At 39.2% G+C, this 21,813-nt stretch overlaps 1 protein-coding gene across 1 annotated transcript in view; it reads right to left on the bottom strand.

Moving 5' to 3' along the window:
- Positions 1 to 21,047, bottom strand: part of csmd3b (CUB and Sushi multiple domains 3b) — a gene marked incomplete at its 5' end in the record, with an annotated part of 443,617 nt that extends 422,570 nt beyond the window's left edge. The window contains one exon of the mRNA XM_084423901.1: positions 20,870 to 21,047. Coding sequence (XP_084280027.1) covers positions 20,870 to 21,047 — 178 coding nt within the window. The remainder of the gene's footprint in view (positions 1 to 20,869) is intronic.
- Positions 21,048 to 21,813: the final 766 nt, after the last annotated feature.

The raw sequence follows: 21,813 nt of genomic DNA, 5'->3' as shown, positions 1-21,813 counted from the left end.
ATGGGACCACAAATCTCATCTCCTCATCGCGATGCGGATCACTAATGAGAAAGCGTGCAGGCGGCACATATTTTGGGAAAAGAGGGTCCCATTGTTCTACATTAGACGTTTAGTCACAGATGAGGCTGTCTGATTACACTTGCTAGATTTGAACAGATCGCTCCTGTCTCGGAGAACGTTTCTCGTGGGGCCGTGTTTGATGTAACACCCATTGCCACTTTTTCCATATTGCTTTCTTGCAGAAGTGTGAATAGATATGACAGATATTAAAATAATGTTTTTGATGCCAAATTTGGTATAGCTCTGAACTGGGAAATAGGATAGTAATATGACGCCTAAAGGACGTTGCTTTAAAAAAGTAATCTGATTACAGCTCAAGTTCCTTGTAATGTGTTATCCCCAACACTGGAATTAATAATCCCTACATTTAATTTGAATTATGCTATTATTTAATTTCTTCTTTGGGAAATGAATAACAGCACAAAGGTCTGGAACAACATAACAGCACAAAGGTCTGGAACAACATGAGGGAGGTTTTTTTTTTACAACTTTGATTGGGATTTAGGATAGTAATATGAAGTCTACAGGAAGTTCAGCCCATTTGGAATGGATGGATGGATGGATGAGAAATATAAGATGGATGGATGGATGGATGGATGGATGGATGGATGGATGGATGGATGGATGGATGGATGGATGGATGGATGGATGGATGGATGGATGGATGGATGGATGGATGGATGGATGGATGGATGGATGGATGGATGGATGGATGGATGAGAGAAAATTAGATAGATAGATGGATGGATGGATGGATGGATGGATTAGAAACATTGGATAGATAGATAGATAGATAGATAGATAGATAGATAGATAGATAGATAGATAGATAGATAGATAGATAGATAGATAGATAGACAGACAGACAGCTATTATGGATGGATGGATGGATGAGAAAAAATAGATAGATAGATGGATGGATGGATTAGAAACATTGGATAGATAGATAGATAGATATATAGATAGATAGATAGATAGATAGATAGATAGATAGATAGATAGATAGATAGATAGATAGATAGATAGATAGAAGATAGATAGATAGATAGATAGATAGATAGATAGATAGATAGATATTATGGATGGATGGTTGGATGGATGGAAATCATGACAGCATTTTCATTTTGAGGTGTACTATCTCCTTAAATGAGTGTTATCTTACGCTTTCCATTCTGAGATGATGAATGTGTAACTGTGTGGGATTACGGAGAGTAATATGAAGCCCACAGGAAGTTCAGCCTGGTTTGGGTGAGGAGGTGAGAGCTCCGTGCGGCCGTCAGTGGGTTAGCAGTCGTGAGATGTGGGCGAGAGATCCCTCGCTCTCTCAGACTCTGAGCACAGAATGAGATTAGAAAGAAAGATTACACCTCTCCTTCTGCCTCGTTTCAGCAGGGACCATCGTCACCAGAAAATAGCACTTAACTTGACACATAGTACAATCAGAATCATGCACACCAGAGACTCTCCATGGAGCCAAGATAAGACTACGAAATTTAAAATAATAAATCTGTCAATTTAACATGTTAAAAAAAAACACAATAAATAAACACATTTAATAAGGGATTTTCCACCAATCACTCTACAAAAATACATTTATTTGACAGCTCTAATAAGAAGTATTGAATTGCACCATTTCTCTGAAAGCTGAACAAGGCTCTATGTCTTTGAGAAGAGGGTTTTGGTATTAGACCCAAACATGGCCTGTTTCCTTGCAGAAAGATAGACAGTGACACAGATGGATAGAACGAAAGATAGACTGTCCTTGACAGCTAGGTGTCTGCCACGCATCTTTCACAGAAACTGCATGTTCTCTGCTTTCTGCTGTTGCCTGACATTGAGAAAGACACTGGTCATATTTCTGCAGCTTATTGAGGCTTTTGAGTGTCTGCAATCCTGCACACAGCTGCAGCTGAAGAACAAGTTAGACCATCAGCGCACATCACTGTCAAAGTAGCTGAATGCAGTTTATTATTATTTTTATGCACAGTGGGGTCCAAACATCTGAGACCACTAGTGATAAAAAAAATAAAATAATTGGTAACACTTTAGTTTAGGGTTAATTCTCACTATTAACTACAGGTAGTTGCTTATTAACATGCATATTACTAGGATATTGGCTGTTTATTAGTACTTATAAAGCACATATTAATGCCTTATTCTGCATGACCATATTCTACATCCATTAATCACCAAATACCTAAACTTAATAGCGACCTTAACTATTAATAACAGTAATTAGGAGTTTACTGAGGCAAAAGTCATAGTTAATAGTTAGTTAATAGTGAGAATTGGACCCCAAATTTCAATGTGGACCCCACTCTATATGATTTATTTTAAATTAATTATTTATGTACAGTGGGGTTCAAAGTCTGAAAAAGCTTCTATTTAGTTTTTCTCTTTATGACATAATGTATTGTTTCATTTTGTTCCTCTTGAAACCATAAATGCATCCTAAATATTTCTGTGAAATACAATTTTGCATCCTATATTTTTTATTTAAATACACTCACCTAAAGGATTATTAGGAACACCTGTTCAATTTCTCATTAATGCAATTATCTAATCAACCAATCACATGGCAGTTGCTTCAATGCATTTAGGGGTGTGGTCCTGGTCAAGACAATCTCCTGAACTCCAAACTGAATGTCAGAATGGGAAAGAAAGGTGATTTAAGCAATTTTGAGCGTGGCATGGTTGTTGGTGCCAGACGGGCCGGTCTGAGTATTTCACAATCTGCTCAGTTACTGGGATTTTCACGCACAACCATTTCTAGGGTTTACAAAGAATGGTGTGAAAAGGGAAAAACATCCAGTACGCGGCAGTCCTGTGGGCCAAAATGCCTTGTTGATGCTAGAGGTCAGAGGAGAATGGGCCGACTGATTCAAACTGATAGAAGAGCAACTTTGACTGAAATAACCACTCGTTACAACCGAGGTATGCAGCAAAGCATTTGTGAAGCCACAACACGCACAACCTTGAGGCGGATGGGCTACAACAGCAGAAGACCCCACCGGGTACCACTCATCTCCACTACAAATAGGAAAAAGAGGCTACAATTTGCACAAGCTCATCAAAATTGGACAGTTGAAGACTGGAAAAATGTTGCCTGGTCTGATGAGTCTCGATTTCTGTAGAGTCAGAATTTGGCGTAAACAGAATGAGAACATGGATCCATCATGCCTTGTTACCACTGTGCAGGCTGGTGGTGGTGGTGTAATGGTGTGGGGGATGTTTTCTTGGCACACTTTAGGCCCCTTAGTGCCAATTGGGCATCGTTTAAATGCCACGGCCTACCTGAGCATTGTTTCTGACCATGTCCATCCCTTTATGACCACCATGTACCCATCCTCTGATGGCTACTTCCAGCAGGATAATGCACCATGTCACAAAGCTCGAATCATTTCAAATTGGTTTCTTGAACATGACAATGAGTTCACTGTACTAAAATGGCCCCCACAGTCACCAGATCTCAACCCAATAGAGCATCTTTGGGATGTGGTGGAACGGGAGCTTCGTGCCCTGGATGTGCATCCCACAAATCTCCATCAACTGCAAGATGCTATCCTATCAATATGGGCCAACATTTCTAAAGAATGCTTTCAGCACCTTGTTGAATCAATGCCACGTAGAATTAAGGCAGTTCTGAAGGCAAAAGGGGGTCTAACACAGTATTAGTATGGTGTTCCTAATAATCCTTTAGGTGAGTGTATGTCACTGCGTTAAAGCATCCGATATACAACATGTAACCAAAGCATTTGATCTTGATATGAATATGTTAAATTACAATAGTATCAATCTAAACTTGTGATATAAGAGACAGCCATTACATTTTTATACAAAGATATAATTAAAATAATGTAATTTTAAATTAAATATACACCATGAAAAGATCATTTTAATCGTCTAATAGTAATTCAAGACAATAAGGTGGCAGTAAAACTAAATTAGAGGAACAGGTTTTCATTCATAAATCATAAATATATTATTTGAAACTCCTATAAAATGAAATGCATTGCTCTTGTCATCCTAACAATGAAAAATACGAGTTTGTTAGGTTCTAGTTATACAACATAACAAAGTTGGAGAGGAATAAGTCGTTATACTGCTTGCCAAATGCCGTGGCTGGTCTTTTATCCACAGGAGTTAATTTTAGTGCTAGTGCTCCTGCTGACAGAGCAGAACGGATACAGACACAATCTTGCTTCTCGTTTTATACTATATTAGAAAACACACACACATACACACAAATGTTTGAGGAAATGCAGGCAAGGTATTTCCTTCTGCTCATAAATAAGCCTGAGCTAAAGACGCAAGTGATGTTCAGCACCATGGAGAGCGATGCTCTCTCTCACACACCACATGCTGGGCCGCATTCACAACAGTTGCACCAAACCTGCATCATTCAACAACCGCACCAACCCAGTCGCTAAATACCAATATATTACATTGGCCCAGTTTCACAGACAGGGCTTAGGCCTTAGTTCAATTAGGCGTGTAAGTAGCTTTTATAAACGTGCCTTAGAAAAGAAACACATTACTGGTGTGCATCTTGGTGAGACAAAACATTGGCACTGATATATTTTAATATATTAATAAAGTTGCTTTCAGTTAAAACAGCTCAAATGTGCATTTTTAGTCTGGGACTAGATTTAAACCTTGTCTGTGAAACCGGGGGATTGTCTTTTTTACTAGTTAATTAAAATATTGGCAATTCAATTTGCCTGCACTGACACTATTGATGAGAACAAAACTTGACACTTTATTTCGATAGTTCACTTTAGACATTCTACTAACCATAAGTAACTTTGCAGGTGCATGTCAACTAGTGTAATTCGAGTATTAGTAGATTCTGTTTAATATCTGCAAACACTTTATTTTGATGCTCCACAACATCCACTCTACTAACTAGGTGAAACTGGAAAAATTAGAATATCGTGCAAAAGTTATCATTTTTAATCCCAAATTCAAAATCTCAGAAAATTAGAATATTACACGAAATCAGTAAAAGGATTTTAAGTACAGAAATGTCGGCCCTCTGAAAAAGTATAATCATTCATATGTATATAGTTATATATACTAAATATATTAGTTTCACCTTTTAATTTGAATTACTGAAATGCATGCACTTTTGCACGACATTCTAACTTTTCGAGTTTCACCTGTATAAGTAACTTTGCAGTTACGCTCTGTATTGTAGAAAGCTTTATATAAATAAAGATGACTTGACACATAATTTCACTGTATAAGCATTGAACATGTGAGAAAAACTTAATGAAGTACCACATTACCATCGTTTAATTCCCCGCTCAGCTTCCGACACATAACGTATTCGCTCGAGCAGGTGTTCATTACACCTCCGGAGATTCCTCGCTAAAGGCTTATGATGATGATGATGATGATGATGAAAAACAGCCCTGTGCTCTAATGAAGGCCACAGTGCTCTAATGTCTAAAACAGGTTTGGAGGGTAAGTAAGGATCACACACCCCGTGGAGCCCAACACAGCGCCGGTAAATACTCTCCCAGCCCTCGCATTATTGTTCTCGGGGTGAGCCTGGGCTAATGTTGATTGGCTCTGTTTGTGCTGATGTGCCTTTTCCCAGCTGGCTAGCCTTGTTTCCCAGCTCACTTTGATGGTGAGCCAACAGCGACGGAGCCTGGAAGAGCACGGTTAAAAAACCAGGCCAGGACGCTGCGCATCTTGAGCCGCCTTCATTGTTTCAATTCTGATCATTTGTGTGCTGTAAAATCGCATGAGCAGAACACCGCTAATGCTCATTGACTGGGATTATGACGGATGCTTTCCTGAAAAACGCAAACTATGTTTTAACACAGCGATGTGCATCTCAAAGATGTCACTTTCACAATTTCCCACGTAAACAAACATTTATTTAAGAGCAACAGCAATATCAATGTGTTTGGAGCGTGTCTGTGCCGTATGTGGCTGTTCTAATTTTAAATGCACTCTAAACTGTGTCTGCGATGTTACTCGAGGAAAACAATAAGGGAAGGTGAAACATGAACATTTGTGCAAAAAATATTATATATACATAACCTCTCAGGGTTTTACAACTGTTGAAAGCACAGCGTAAGGTTGTCAGGTTATAAGCACATTGCACAAAAACAATAACATTGTGGAGGAAAACACACACATACACATAAAGCACACACACTTTCCCTGTCACACACACTGGCTGGAGGCGTTGATAGGACTTTAGGACTTCAGGGAAGCATGGCGGAAGGATGAATGTGAAAGAGAGCAACGCTTATCACTGAACTGCAGCACCTCTCAGAAGGAACTCAAGGAATGTTCCAGAAGCACAAGTGCAAAGTGACTTTGGAGGAAATGGAGGAAAGCGGAAAGCTGAACTGATGAAAGTGTCCTATTGCAGCACTGCTCTGCCTTCCCGTTAACTGGACTTCAGAATTTCAAATTATGCTATCTTTCTATTCATAAATAAGCTAAATAAACTGTATTTTCAAATTTATATATAGAAATGTTTCTGAGTATATCAATAGTAAATAGTCAAAAATGCAAATAGTGTTTAGGTATGTTTCCATTGAAAGTTTGCAAATTTAACTTTGGTGCAAAATTGGAATATTGCATAAAACATTTGTGAATAAAGCAGCATTTCCATCCCATGTGTGCAAGAGAAGAAAATTCCTGGGATATTGGTGTCATTGAAATAGAAATTGCAGTCGGGGAGGAAACTGTGGCTCTTTTTCCCTCCATCATAAATGAGTTCGTCTCAGACGAAACACGATAAACGCTGTCATGTTCTCTGGCGTGCGGATGCTGGTGTTTGTGAACACGATCGTGTGAGACGCTTCTGAGGGAATTAAACCAAATCATTCTGATGACAGACTTTGACTCCGGCGTTTCAGAGCCACCAAACCAACGTCTGACATGCTGCGATGTGATTGGTCCGCTGGTTAGTCCAGTTATCCAATCAGAACCTCCATTGAGGCAAAGTCACATTATTACTATTTTTATTAATTTTTTGCGCATCAAGGGATTTATTCGCTAAGTGTGTTTCCATCGTAGTTTATGCGCACGTCTTTTTAACGAATAAAAATGTCGAATTTATGTGCATCTTGCCATTTCCATCTAGCGCTATCTCTCAAAATGCAAATAAAAATAGGTGGATGGAAACATTGTGGTCGGCTACTAATTATCCTTGCTTCTGTGAAAATGTTTAGTCCACTAGGTGAATTTCTTCAGGGTTGGATAGTTAGTGTCTTACATCAACTGTTAAAATGAACACAGACCAAAGCGTGTTAATTGGTCAGCAAACACAGCCTTTCCTAAAGCCAGAGACGCTTCAAGGAGAAGTGTGAAAAGCCTCTTAATTCTGAACAATAGATTGTCTGTGTGTGTGTGTGTGTGTGTGTGTGTGTGTGTGTGTCTCAGTCCTGTAGGGAAAATAAATAAAATCCCCAAAATGATTAAGGACGTAACAATTGGAATAAAGTATTCTCATTTAAGCTATAATGTATCAAAGATTCGATGGCACCAAGAGGATGCGCGTTTGCATTCTGCCGATAGATGCAGGCGGCCAAATAGTTCCCCAGCATAATAGTTTTGTCGATGCAGGAAAATATTGAGTCCTGAGGCTTTGAAGACTGTATGAACCTTGTCCTCACAGACTTCCCTCAGTCCATTACAAGACAGGCTATGAAAGGACGGTTTGTTGATGTTAGAGAACTAACAGACCCATTTTCAGTCTGAAACATTTTTTATTATGCCTTAAGTGCATCCATTGAAATGATAATGCGTACAGTCAGCTTTTCCCCTTCAACTGGAATGTCAAACATCCGAGCAACCTCTTGCAGCCGGTGGCCAAACTACCTTGAATTCACTTTCATGATTATTATTTTTTTTTTATCAATCAAGATACTTTAATGATGCAGTATATCTGATGATATAGGTTCACTGTGCATACATTTGTTCTTCAGCCTATCTCTAAGCCTGCCTCAGCAATTTGAGTTCACCTCTGCCTTAAACCTGTTTCCATGAAGACCACTCTCTCCATCGGTTTATTGACAATCCACAAACTGAATACAGATGAAGGGCTTAAGTGTCCCTCATTATGGTTTCATGGAGCCTGTGCTCTTTAGGAAGTTGGCTTAAAGTTCAAGTACTGCAATCTTCTTTCCAACCGCACCAGTGGGTTCACTTCATCCACTTCTGTAGCAGATTCAGAATTTAAAAAACATAAACATGAACATAAGCTTGTTTATACCTATCCCTAACCCAATTAAATTCCAATTGAAATTCCAATTCAATTCAACCTCCTGTAAGACATTGCCAATGCCAATGCAGATTCATGATCAGGTCTTATAATCCAATGCACAAATTGTGAGTGTCTTCAAATACATTGCAAAGGTCATCAGAGCAGATTTCATTGCATTTCACATCAGACGCTTCAACTTTGCTAATAATTGCCAGATTTTAAAATCCTGCACTTGCTGCTATTGCACTTCTGGTTAGACCAAAACTGCATTTCGTTGCCTTGTACCTGTACTTGTGTAATGACAATAAAGTTGAATCTAATCTAATCTAATCTAATCTAAAATGCAATTCAAACTATGAATTAACATGGTTTTTCATTTGTCCAAATGTCCATTTACTTAAAAAATGGAGTCAAATACTATCTGAAAATGATCTCCTGCTTAATATTTCCAACAGAATTCACTAGAAATAACACCAATGCCTCCCTTTGTGATCAGATCTAGGAACCTCACAGGATAAAGTCTACACGGGTAAACTTGAAACTAGTGACTGTCACACTATTTTAGCTTCACAACAGCTCATAAAATAAACATGAGGGTCTGACTCAAAACGAAAGCATATTTGGGCTGTAATTCCACATGGTAGTTAGTGATTATTTATCATTTTATTGCAACCCCTACCATAGCTCTGGCTCCTGAAGTACACTGTTGCAGAAATCCTTTAATTAATGTATCGGGGGCTTTGGAAGAACAGGGATGTCTGACTCAAAGAGGCAAATTAAAAGCAACGAAGTGCAGAAAGCATGTAGCGTCTGACATTAAAGCCATGCAGCATGGATGTCATTACATATGGAGACTAGATCAATACAAGAGAAGATGAAAAAAAGAAAACCCTTCAAGCATGCCAAACAACTGGTGAGCATTTGCACAATATTTCAGCAACCTGTTCGTGTGTGTGTGTGTGTGTGTCAGTGAGCGAGCTCTACCACTGAGAATTGCTGTATGTATGAAAGCAATCACGCAGCTGGAACACATCTGTCTTATACTGAGATGGCAGGGAGCGGAGTCAAGGTGGAAGAGCGGAGGAAAATATACAGGGGAACGACAGAGAGCAGGAGGCAACAGCTCTGAAGGCATTGTGTGCCATCTCCAGCTGGAACACTTGACATTTAAACTAGGGTCTGGAAATCCCAAAGGAAAGGCTCAATATATCTTCAGATTTGTGCAAGGGGGCTTGAATGAAAACATCAGCATGATTCAACATTAAGTGTGCAGACTCTGCAGGGTTGACATTTGCGTTTAAAGACATAAGTAATCCCTGATACTCTCCGAGATATTCCTCATCCCTTCACACAAGGATATGTGGAGATGTGAAAGGTGCCACGTTTGATAATGAAGGAATAAAGGCGTGTCCTGGCACATTTTCAGCACAGCGAGATTTCCTTCACACCCAAGAGTCCCAAGGTGCCATTGTTTAATTAAGAGATTAGGTTCATTTGGATGGAAAACAATTCATTTAGCTATCCAAACTTTGCAACATTTAACAATAAGCAATATAAAAAGAATTAACATGAACTAACAAAAAAAGGTAGGCCTGTATCTTTGAATTAACATTGACTAATAAGCTGCTGCTCCAAAGAATCAAGTAAATGATAAAATGACTCACTGATAAAGACACTCACTGTATGAATCAGTGATTTAATGAATCAGAATATGAATATGAATATGAAGTCGCTTCTGGCCCTGTCCCAAATGGCACCCTAAACACTCACTGTCTTTCCACGGGTCCGCACTTTCGTGACGTTGCTTTGACTTGAGGGTGGAAGTCTTCTTCTCGCTTCAGGTCAAAAGTGTGCATCAAAGGCGCATATCAACCGTAAATGGGGTTCTCGCAAGCACCTTTCTGAAACCGAAATTGACAAATGGGACACACTGTCTCGTGGACTTCACTGGACGTCATTGTAAGTCCACAAGACCGTAAGTGCATGTGAAATGGGCCATTTGGGGCAAGGCCTCTGACTTTCCTGAATGAATCAATGCTTTCAAACAATTCGGATGAATGAATCACTCAATGATTCACTCCTAAAGGTCACTTGACGCCGCCTACTGACACAACAATGTACTATTCCTCAATACCTAAAGCATTACTGGTAACATCCTTTTAAAAATACATCAAATAATTTAATTCAAAACAAATATGATTGTGCAAACAGAATAAACAATATATCGTGAGATTAAGATTAGTTTCCCCATTTTAGCGTTCACTTTGAGACAAAGTTTTGTAGAAATTCTGCATGGTTTAAGATTTATTTTATATTTTTTTGTGTTTGACTTGCTTTGAACAGGCCATAAAGTTAGTCGCTGAATTCAAATGTATAATTCAGAGATATTTTATATCTGACATTAAGATCTAGTTAATGTTTAAATAGATCCAATTAAGTGGTATCAATTGCTACTTTGTGTGCAGATTATAATTATGCCACGATAAGTAACAATGAGCAGCTGCGCAGCCCTGTAAAGTACATTCTTAATAGATAATAACAGTCTGTGGTGGAGTGAAGCAACTAAACTCGCATACTTGGGAAAAGTCACAAATGAATGTAAATAATAGGTCAAATTAAACCTTTCACTTCACACGTGTGATTTCCAGAACGGCCTAATTTTCTCGGGTGTGAGAAACAATGTAAAGCGTCGGAGGACAGACAGATCCTCTGCGTCTTGACTTGAAGAGGACCTGATCCGAGGAAACTTTAATAAGGCCACAGATGTGACTTCCTCTCATCACCAGAAATCAAATTATTACAGAAATCTTTTGGTGGGTTTTATTAAGAACACCAGTTTCCTGTCAAAACTGCACGGCAACCAAAAGCCAATTAGCCAAGGAGCCTCTTAGAAAATTTAAACACAGTATTTTTCATTCCTAATTATTGGTCGTATCAGCAAAGTAATTTCAGAAATGCCAAATGTCACGACAGGTCAGCTGGAGGGAAAAGGAGATGGGGTATGAGTACCGCGCAACTGGAATAGAAAAAATCTCTTATTACAAAAAAATACTTACAGTGCAAAAGCCCTTTACTTTATGCATCCACCAGAATTAATTACACCTGTCTTGAACTTCTGAAAAATGTCAAATGTTCTCTAGCTAATTAGAGGGAGTTGTGTCTTCCCGCTAACTAGCTGCGAAACCCTATGCCTTCAGACGTGCATGCGAGCTTGTGTTGGCGTGCGATTCCTCTATTGTTGTTATGAGATGCAGATATTGAGCTCTGAGACTCTAGGTGTTATCAAACACAGCAGTGCTCCTGTCCGCTTGTTGGAATTACACTGACTGACAGGGATGTAAAGCGAGTGCACACTGTGCCATTTGTTCTGACTTGACTATTTTGCGATTGTTGCTTGTCAGATTGTGCGATACGATCCCAGAGTAATCGTGGTGGAAAGCAAAGACTGTGTGATATCAATGGTTGTTTGTATGTCAGATTGCATGATATATAGGCTACATTATTGATACTCATGAAATGGTAGCCTACCACACAGACACAACCAAGCCTCTGTGCTAATGTTAGCTATGTTATGATTGGAATAATGACATCTAATTAGGGGCTATTCACACAGATAGAGATGTGTTTTTAAAAGTTCAACTTACTTTAACACGATCGCCCTGTTTTTAAAACGCCGTGTCATGATGCAAGCGCAAAGGTCAAGCGCGTTTACATAGAAAAACAATGGAAAAGTAGCGTCTAGAGAGCGAGCCATGTCATGCAAGAGACAAAAGAAGCGAGCGCAATTGTCAAAAGGAGCACAGTATTCAAAAAAAAAGTTTTTTGGCCTTTATTATGAATATGTTAGTCTTACTGTTATCTATAAGCTAGTGGGCTCCAAAACAATGACAAAATTCGCATTTAGAAGATATAAGTGTTCAAAACTTACAGTCTCTCACTTCCGCCAATATGCTTTCCATTGGGGCGAATGAAGTCTGGTTTCACGTTAATGTCACGCGAACGGCCGCAGATCCGAGACACGACAGCACAGAGCGGATCATAGTCGGTGCAGACCACAAAACTTATCGTATTATAGGGTTAACTCTATCCTTTTCTAAGCTCACCAGAAGCTCACTTCCGTGTTTTCCGGGAGAAGAGGGTGAATTTACGCATAAATCCGGAAGAAAAATTCCTTTACTGAAACAACAGCCCATTATAACTTACCGATCAACAAACGTAATCATTATTTAAAAGACAAAATAAATGTATTTACACTTATCTGAAAATTTGAATATCAGAAATTATTAAGTTTAATAATATTTTGAATACTGTGCCAAAGAAGTGTCATGTGACAAGCCATAGAATATAGGAATGAGATGCATTCTAAAATTGTTTGCATTAAAATATATTCACTCTAAATAAATTATTTTTTTGCAACAAGTCTATATCAGTCGTGTATTTTTCGATATAGTAGATGCTTTACGAGTGACAGGTTTTTTCTAAAGGGCTTTAAAAGGCATGAAATTGACTTTTTTCCTGTCGGATGCCTTTGACGTCACATGCTCATGCACTGTAAAAATAGGTCTTGGGACTGGACTTTATTAAATTCAATAAAGCATGAAAAAAAAACATACATTTAAATAACATTAATGGGACACGTATCTAACCAGTAAAACACAAGTTTTCGTTTACCCAATACTGGAGTTGACAGTGTTGGAATATAAAAATTGAATGTATGTGTTAAGTTTCCGCATCTTGACACTGGCCAAGACTCTGGAGATCAACATCTGGCTCTGTGGCTCTGCGGACAGATGTGTCTCGAAGAAACCTGGTGCTGACATCATAATTACAACACAACCCTTGCTAGCTATTGATCGACCTCATAGTTGAGACACATGTATTCTGGTGTGTTCTCAAACACAGAGGCACAGAGTAATTAAAGCACTAAAAGTCCATTAAACCTTTTAACAAGACCAATAATATAATTAATTATGAAACCTCACTTAAATAATGCCACAGTAGCTTTGTGCATGCTAGCTTAGCCAGACAACAATAATAAATCATAGTGCAATTAAACACAGTCATTATAACTCTCTCCCTGAGCCAGTCCAACTCGGCCTATTGAAGCACATAAATTCTGTTGAAACAAGAGCTTGTTCTTTCCTCTGTGGAGTGAAAGTGCTCCCGAAACTTTCCCAGCATTAGATTTGCAGCTCTCTGCAGGTACTGAGGGAAAGAGCTAACAGCTGGAACAAAGTCATTCTCGTTTCACACCGTTCAAGTCATGAAGCCAAGCTTTTCACAACAATGCAGACTATAAAAAGTCCCCATTCGATCAAGGCCACCTCGTTTTAAAACTATCCTCCTGCCATGAACCATTGTTAAAGCATGTGACGCAGACCATGTGACATTGATGGCAATTAAGCATTCTAGGTGAGAATTAACTCTTGACCAGTCCCAAATATGCGCAGTGATGATGAATCTTAATTATGATAAGCATGATTAACATCAACATTCACGGCACGCACAATCAACCATGTAAAGTGAAGGGCCGTAACTCAGAATTTTGTTTTAAGTCTTGCTGGACTAGAACAAATTGTCTCAAGGTGACTTTGACCCAGGTAAAACTGATGAAGTTGCATTTTGCATATCTCAAACTGCATGGACACGCTCCTAAAATAGCACGTACTAATTTAAAATGTTTGCCATTTTAATTAGATTGTGCTCTGAGATTGCGTTATCTGATGAACTTATGGGGGCGTCGTGATTCAGCGACATTTGAGCCGGAACAGAGTAGAAAAGCATTATATAATGAACTCAGTTAGTTTCGCACAAGTTTAAATAGGTTATTGTGGTGGTACAACTTAGCTGAATGGCACCTTAAAACTCAAAATAACAATGCTATAAAGCAACCCGTTCAGCGGGGAAGCTAAAAACTCTTTATGCTTCATTAAATAAGACAGTATGAGATATATTTCTAAGAATTACAGTTCGCTTGGGGGAATCTATTATTTTAAATGTAGCAAAGCATCAACATTCTGTTGACTCTTTGTCATAGTCACAAGCTCTATGATATTATTATCAGTGCAGTGAAAAAAATGGACTTATTAATTTATGGAATCATCTATAATGACACCATGGCAAGCAGCTGCATCCTCCACTGTAGCCAGAAGCCCAGGAACGAGAGGTCAAGGGGTCACCTCATCCAGATCTTCGTCCAGATGTGTCCTCTAGCCGACGACAGGTATCCGTGCCTTTCTTCAATTAACGGCCGCTACAAAAATATCACTCCTGAGGTATTTGAGGCGAACTAAAAAGAGTTATTATTTATATCTGCTGTCTATGAAAGGGAAACAACATATGTGCGGGGAACTGGAGGGAGAAAAGAGTAAATGAGCTTTGAGGAAATTGGCAGAGAAGCTCGGCATGAGGCAGCCTCGATTCCAGGGAACCCAGATCGTACTGACAACCATTTTCCCCTCAAACAAGAGGCTCACCATGAGCGGCGGTCACAAACAAGCCTCGCTTGTGAAACAATGAGGCTGCAAATATATCACTGACTGTACTAAACGCATCTCGGCTGAGAACAATGAGGCGGAAAGAATCGAACGGGAAAGCCACGGCGCATGCGACCTGCTCGCGAATTCACAAGGCAAAAGGTCAATCGTGTAGCGCCACACGCTCCCGCCTCCCCTGAATCATTGCCATTGGCTGTCGTCGAGGGACATGTGACTCCTCTCTGTCGAGCCAATGCACTTCAGAATAGACTTTGATGTCATTTCTTCATTCACAGAAGTTGACCCAAAAAGGTCTGGCTCTGTACTGTCTTCATGGAGGGCAGAGGTCTAGGTCCAACATCTCTAGGAAATGTGCCAGTCTTCTGGTAAAAATAGCACTGTACAGAAACATAAACATGGATTTATTGGATCTAATTACGGTATTCAACCCATTGCTTTTGAATATCTATCTATCCATCCATCCATCCATCCATCCATCCATCCATCCATCCATCCATCCATCCAATCATTTTGTTTGGCCTATCACACTTTTTGAACTATTTTAACTTTCAAACAAGGCTCTGTCAAGCTAACATCAAAGTCTGCTATCTGACTTTTCCTTACATTCAACTTCATATTGCATATCTGCATCCTGTTTGAGCATAAACTTCATTTGAACTGAGGTCAAATTTAATTCAAATTCAGGAATTTAATTAAATTAAATTAAATTCTGAAGGGGGAACAACCCTCATAAACCTATTATGGTTTTGAATGTAGAAAAGTGAAAGTTTCCCAAAATGAAGATACTTTGATAGTGTTCTGAGTATATAAACAAGAGTAAAAATACTGTCCACTGTTGAATGCAGCGCTCCTTAAACCTCTGAAAAGCAAGCATCTGCTGAATACTGCAGTAGGACAGATGTATTCCAGCATGATGAAAACAAACACAGCTTTTCTCTTTTTTTGACACTGCGGCTGCACTAGCAGTTTGTAAGCGTGTTTGTGAATGTTGATAGGTGTGTATGGACTGAGCGACTCTGTCACAACAGGTAGTGTTGAGAATGAGTTGCTAAAATAGACAGCTCCACATCTCTGCACCTGAGCCTTCATGACTGACACAGGGCTCCAATCAGACCATGTTTCCAACACAGCTGTCTCCCTGGAAGCCTTACATTCTTCTAAGGTCATCGGAAATGCCTCAATGTGGCTGTATATGCTGCAACAGTGCTTCACTTCAAAAAAAAAAAAAAAACTGGATCAACACACAGAAATTGATTCAGTCCTTGCTGAGTGACAGCGAGACTGCTTTTATACACCGTTTAATAGCCTCTGTTAAAGAAAAGCAGTTCTTCTGGGTCAAAATAAAATCATTGTATGAATCACTGTGCGCTTGTGTGTACTTGTGAAGTACTTCATGCACTGAAAGCCCTTTACATGTAATGAGGTCGCGACTCAGCCATCACTCATGTAGCCTAGCATTGTGTGTCAGTACTCTGAACATCATCTAGTTTGTGGACAGAGCCTTTTGTTATTCTCTTCCTTGACACTTTATAACAAGCTATGGCTGAAAAGGTGGTAATCGAGACCATAGATCACTCTAATGAAATTGTTAGTGCCCCCTGCTGGCCCCTAATAACCTACACTCAAGATACAAGACCACCGTGGAAGCTGCCTGGCATGAATGCTGCTTGTATGAAGATGGAATAATAGGACTAGGACTAATAATAGGATATATAGATATATATATATAGTACGCATTGGATGTGCACACTCATTTTTGTAATGGCACACTCATGTGATAAATACCCAGCTAACAGGGAACGTTCTCAGAAATTTGGCTAACATTCTGGCTAACATTATGTCAGTAACGTTGATAGAACTTTTTTTTTTTTTTTTGTCTAACAGTTTTTAAAATATTTTCAAAATGTTGAGAGGACCTTCAAAGGTAACATTCCTATATTGTTTGCAAATTGATGAAATGGAATGTTTGCATAATCAAGAAAAAATGTACTTTTTAAAACGTTTAAAGAGCTGGACGTTTTGAATGGTCAGAGAGCATAATGGGAGACGTTCACAAAACCTTTCTAGAACACATTTTTTTGGTGGCTGGGTAACGCCGGGGTTGGCAGTTACCAACCTTAACATCGTCTGACAATCCCCATGCATAATTCACTAATGAAATACATGGGAATTCTGTGTGATTGGCTTGAATCTGAATTTCCTTAATGGTGTACCCCAAAATTATGATTTTCTGCAGTGTGACCTTTGGGGATTTCAGGTTATTTCTCTAGACTAAAAAGCAAAATGAGGCTGGGTATATGCTTGTAAACACTCTTACACCATGCACACCACCAAGCATCAAATGCAAGAAAAAAACTAGCAAGGCAATAAAACAGCTGGTAATTTTTACAAGGAAATGCAACATTCCATATTTTTTTATTATCAAGTCACCAAAGTGAATAACCAGCACTTAAAAGGTAGGGTAGGGTAGGCAATATTTTAAAGAGGCTAACAATAACAAGCTGTTACGGTTGATCCAAACACTTTTTTAAATGCACTGTTTTAATATTTAGACCACTTCAATTATTGAATGCCATCAGGATGTGAAGAGAGTTTCAACCAGTATAACAAAAAGTGTTTATAAAAAATGAATATTTCCTACCCTACTGGTTCAGTGAATGATTCAATGATTCACTTGTTTCATTCCAAAATGGATTCCAGGATCCTGTGACTGAACGATTCAATGAGTCACTCATAATACATTATATTATTATTTCTAATTCAAAAAGAATGCAAACGATAATGCACAGTTTCATATCGCTAATATATTTTTGAGATCTGTAAATTAATTCAACATTAGCAGGTTTGGCATCATGTTTATTGATTTTATTATTATTTAATTAGAGCAATATATATTTATAGACTCTGTATGCACTCACCATGTTACAGGCAAGGTTTGGTAAAATTTTAGTTTTTAGACCCTGCTTACACTGCATTTTTAAATAACCACAAAACCCAACATCACAGGTTTTTATGAGACCTTTCTCTTGAAACATCATCCCTTCTGAAAAGCCATCCATCTGTCAATGTCTTTGTGTTTTGTTTTTTTGTACGGCAAGCTGTTTAACACTTCAAATGTAGTCAAGAGACCAAAGTAGGTGTGAGTATTTGTTTCTGACTAATGCAACGCAGATCACCAGGAGCTCTTAAGGAGAAGAACAGAAGATACGTCCAGGGAAAACTATGGGTGATCCACTGAGCGTTCATGCAACGCTTGGTTACTGTGAGAGAATCACTCGAACTCCTGATCGAATCGAGAAAAGGTGATGCATATCCAGGTAGCAACAGTACGGTCTGCAGCAGAAGCACGGATCTCGACTGATCCCCCTTCAAGCCGGTTTAACATATTCCCTTCAGATGAGGTATTCATGACCCGTTATGTTCATTTCACATGTCCACTGACAAACAGAAACCCTCTAATTGGATCCATTTTATCAAGGTTGCTCAATTTCCCTAGAGACTTAATTCTAACCTGAGGGCAGTGAGCCATTTGTCAATTGACGGGAGACGCTACAGAAATGTTACACAACAAGCCTCACACATGCAAGAAATCATCCTGTAAGCGGTGCGTACTCACACAAACAACCTTAAACCATGCTTTTTGTAGTTCCTAAAATCTATGAGACTGCAGACATCTGGGGACTTTAATGACCCTGCTCTGCACCTGGCTCTTCAACAGCCATGCTTTGCTCATGGAGATTAAAAGCCTCATTGAGGCGAGCCAGAGAAGAGGCAGTGTTACACAGCGGCAAACTGTAACATGCTGGATTTTACACTTGTAAGATAGGGCACTGCTCCCAAGTATGATGCCTCATCCAGCTATTAATCTGTCCCCTCAGGACTTGTCCGTATGTTAACCACTGAGTAGACGTTTGGCATCTAGCTGCTGATCTGTGGTCAGTTTATGGCAACTAATTCGAAATAAGCAAACTAGGCAGGTTGACATCACAGCAGCCTTAGACTCGTGTATTAGTTTTCCCAATAAATTCAGATTTATTAAGCAGCCTTTCAGAATAAACAAACTGAAAGAGCACTGCTGTTTTCTGAAATTATTTATGGCATAATTTATGGAAATAAACAAGACTTAAACAAGACTCTGTAAATGAGAACATATGCTTCCATTATTTGACAGTTTTTTCCTTCGATTTCATCTTCGTGTTGTTTAAGCTGCAAACTAAAATTTTTGGTTGTCGTTGGTTGATCTTAAAAAGGAAAAATTTGTCTGTACAGAATTGATCTACTAGATATGGCCCGTACATTATCTAACTTCAACCGTAATGTCCCATATATCATGTTGTGATCATTTTTTTACAATGAAGAAATGAGTAGAGATTACATTTATATGAATCTACCACCTGGACTCCAGTGGAGCAACTGGCGTTTAGGTCAGTGAGTTTTTAATTCAGCATCAGTAGAAATATATGTTCATAATTAAGTTTAGTCCTAAGGCCTGCTGATGTGAAACCATGAAGTGTGCACATCCCTGCTGGGTGGAACCATGCTTAAACCAGTGTAAAATGGTCTTGGACTCGTTTGCTGGTTTAAAAGAGAGAGTTTGGGCAGGCCAACCAGTTTGGACAGGAGACCAGCAAGACCATCTTAAACCACCAGCAAACCATCTTAGGCTCTAGATGTGTCTTATTTATTAATTAAGGTCTAATGTGTCTTCGTGCCATACGTTTATGTATGTATGTATGTATTTATTTATTTATTTATTTTTTTATTTATTTATTTATTTATTTATTTAAGTACATCAAACAACTGTACGTCATAATGACTCACTGGATAGCGCTCTCTCTCTCTCTCTCTCTCGCAGTAAGGCAGTGATATGAGGTCTAGATCGCATTAATTATCCTCGGGATCTCGTCACACTGCCACCACGCGACGGGTTATCAGCAAACAAGACTGCATCTCGCACACTTTACGGCCACTGGTAACCCATTGCTGTTTGTCCGTATCTCTCCAACTAGGAAACACATCAAGCCCATTTGAGTACCATTTCACTCCGCGTGACGTCATACTTGATGCGCTAAAGCATTAGATATAGTAAGAATATCGAAAAATAATCAAACGGTTGTTTAAATCTATAAAATAATGAGTTCATTGTATGTATTACTTATAAGGTGGCGGTCCTATTCCTACAAGCCGTTTAGCATCAGATGAATCAGCTCTGATGCAAATTAAAATGCTAGGCAGGTGGTAATGACCAAGACACATCAGGCAGAAGTGCTGCCCAGGGCTTTGCCTCCACCCTACTAAATTCAATCAAACTGCAAATGTTTTTTTTTTTCGAAACCAGAAACCAAAGATAAAACATTCTGCAGGTTTCTAAAACTTCTTTTCTAAAAGCCCTATATATTTCATTTCCCACAGAGATAGATGAGAGCTCACACCAAGCCTCCTCCAATAATCCATTGAAAGGGTGTTCCAAACCTATATGCGACCATGTATCATGTATATGGAGACGCCGTGCAACAGTTAAATCCCCCGAAATCAAGGCTGATCAATAGGCGTCCAGACGCGTCAATCCCATCGCGAGATTGACAAGTGTAAGGTCGAAATCTCCGTGTCACGCATCCAGCCAGTTCTTGACTACTTATAGACGTGTTAATGGTGCATTTTGTTTGGCTGTATATCTACTACACCAAAAGGAATCGTGATTCTATTTCCATTCCCGACCAATCGAGCTGCGTTCCCCGAAAATTACACGCGTTCATTTGAGATTCCCCATAATTAGCTGTTTCCTAATAGTGCTTATATGAAACCACCCTGTATGCATATTTAAATCAGCTCTACGCCCCATATATTACTTTGTGATCCATCCTTTAATGGCCACAAGCAACTCACGTCTCCGCTCGAGCATACTGCAAGAATATTTATTGAGTCCTCGCTCAATGCCTGCATTGAGTAAACGCGCTTTTATTCTCAAGCATTCTGCTGCACGCTTGGCTCTCCTCTCTCTACATCCACTCCAAGCTCGTTCCCATCCATAAACACTGATGCAAAACCTTCGAATAACTCCTCGAGACTGTCGACTTACCTCGCACGCATGTGACCATCATAAAAAATATCAGATTCCAAAATGTAACTCCAGTTTTAATCCCCATTATTTTCTTTGCTTGGGAGTCCACCGGACCACATCTAATACATCCTCTCTTGAAAACGGTCAGGAATCCCGTTGATGTGACGCTGTGCCCCTCTGTGTCATCTATGCTCATGTTCACATGAAGGTAGTTGTTCTCTCCCTCAGCCAGAAGCGGAGCGGATCGCGGTGTGGCTCGAAGTGAACGGTGATGCTGGGATCCCACAGCAACCTTGACGAGGACTCAACCATCTCGCCAAAAGGGGCCAAACTCTGTGCGCTGTGATCTCGCTCACCGACTCCTATTCACTGCTATTCAGTGGCTTAACTGTGTGATCTCACTCTTTCATAATTGCTCAAATAAAACATTTAGTGTCGAGATACATTTATGAGTGAATGAATGGGACACAGCTGCTGTGATGGGGAGGGGGGGTGAACTCTGAGCTCCTAATATGGGCAAGCTGGTCTATTGGATGGTTTTTAAAGATGTTTTAAGCATTTGAATTAGATGAAAACCAGCTTAGGCTTGTTTAAGATGCTTTCCCCCCCAGCAAAGATTTAAAAAAGGAATTAGGCAGTAGTGCATACATATGCAAATGTTTCATTTGCATGGCTTATTGTTTTAAAAAAATATTTATTCTCATCAAAGAATCCATTGGCCACACACATATACACGGATGAGTTTACTGCTTAAAAGTTTACATAATAATATTATGATGGGAAGACATTCACCATCTAAAGGCTGCAGTTAAACTATTCCATGTTTAATTCAGTCCAATATTCTGTAGAGGTGTTCATCATTTAATTTTATTGAGTTATTGGGTAAACCTTAGTTACCTTGTGTAACTAACTATTTTATTGAAAATCTTGAGGCCAACATAATCTTGGTTTACTCTACCAGC

This window comes from Rutilus rutilus (assembly GCF_951802725.1).
Source record: "Rutilus rutilus genome assembly, chromosome: 11".
Lineage (NCBI taxonomy): Eukaryota > Metazoa > Chordata > Actinopteri > Cypriniformes > Leuciscidae > Rutilus > Rutilus rutilus.
Note: the sequence above shows the minus strand (reverse complement) of the source record. Positions and strands in the feature narration are given on the sequence as shown.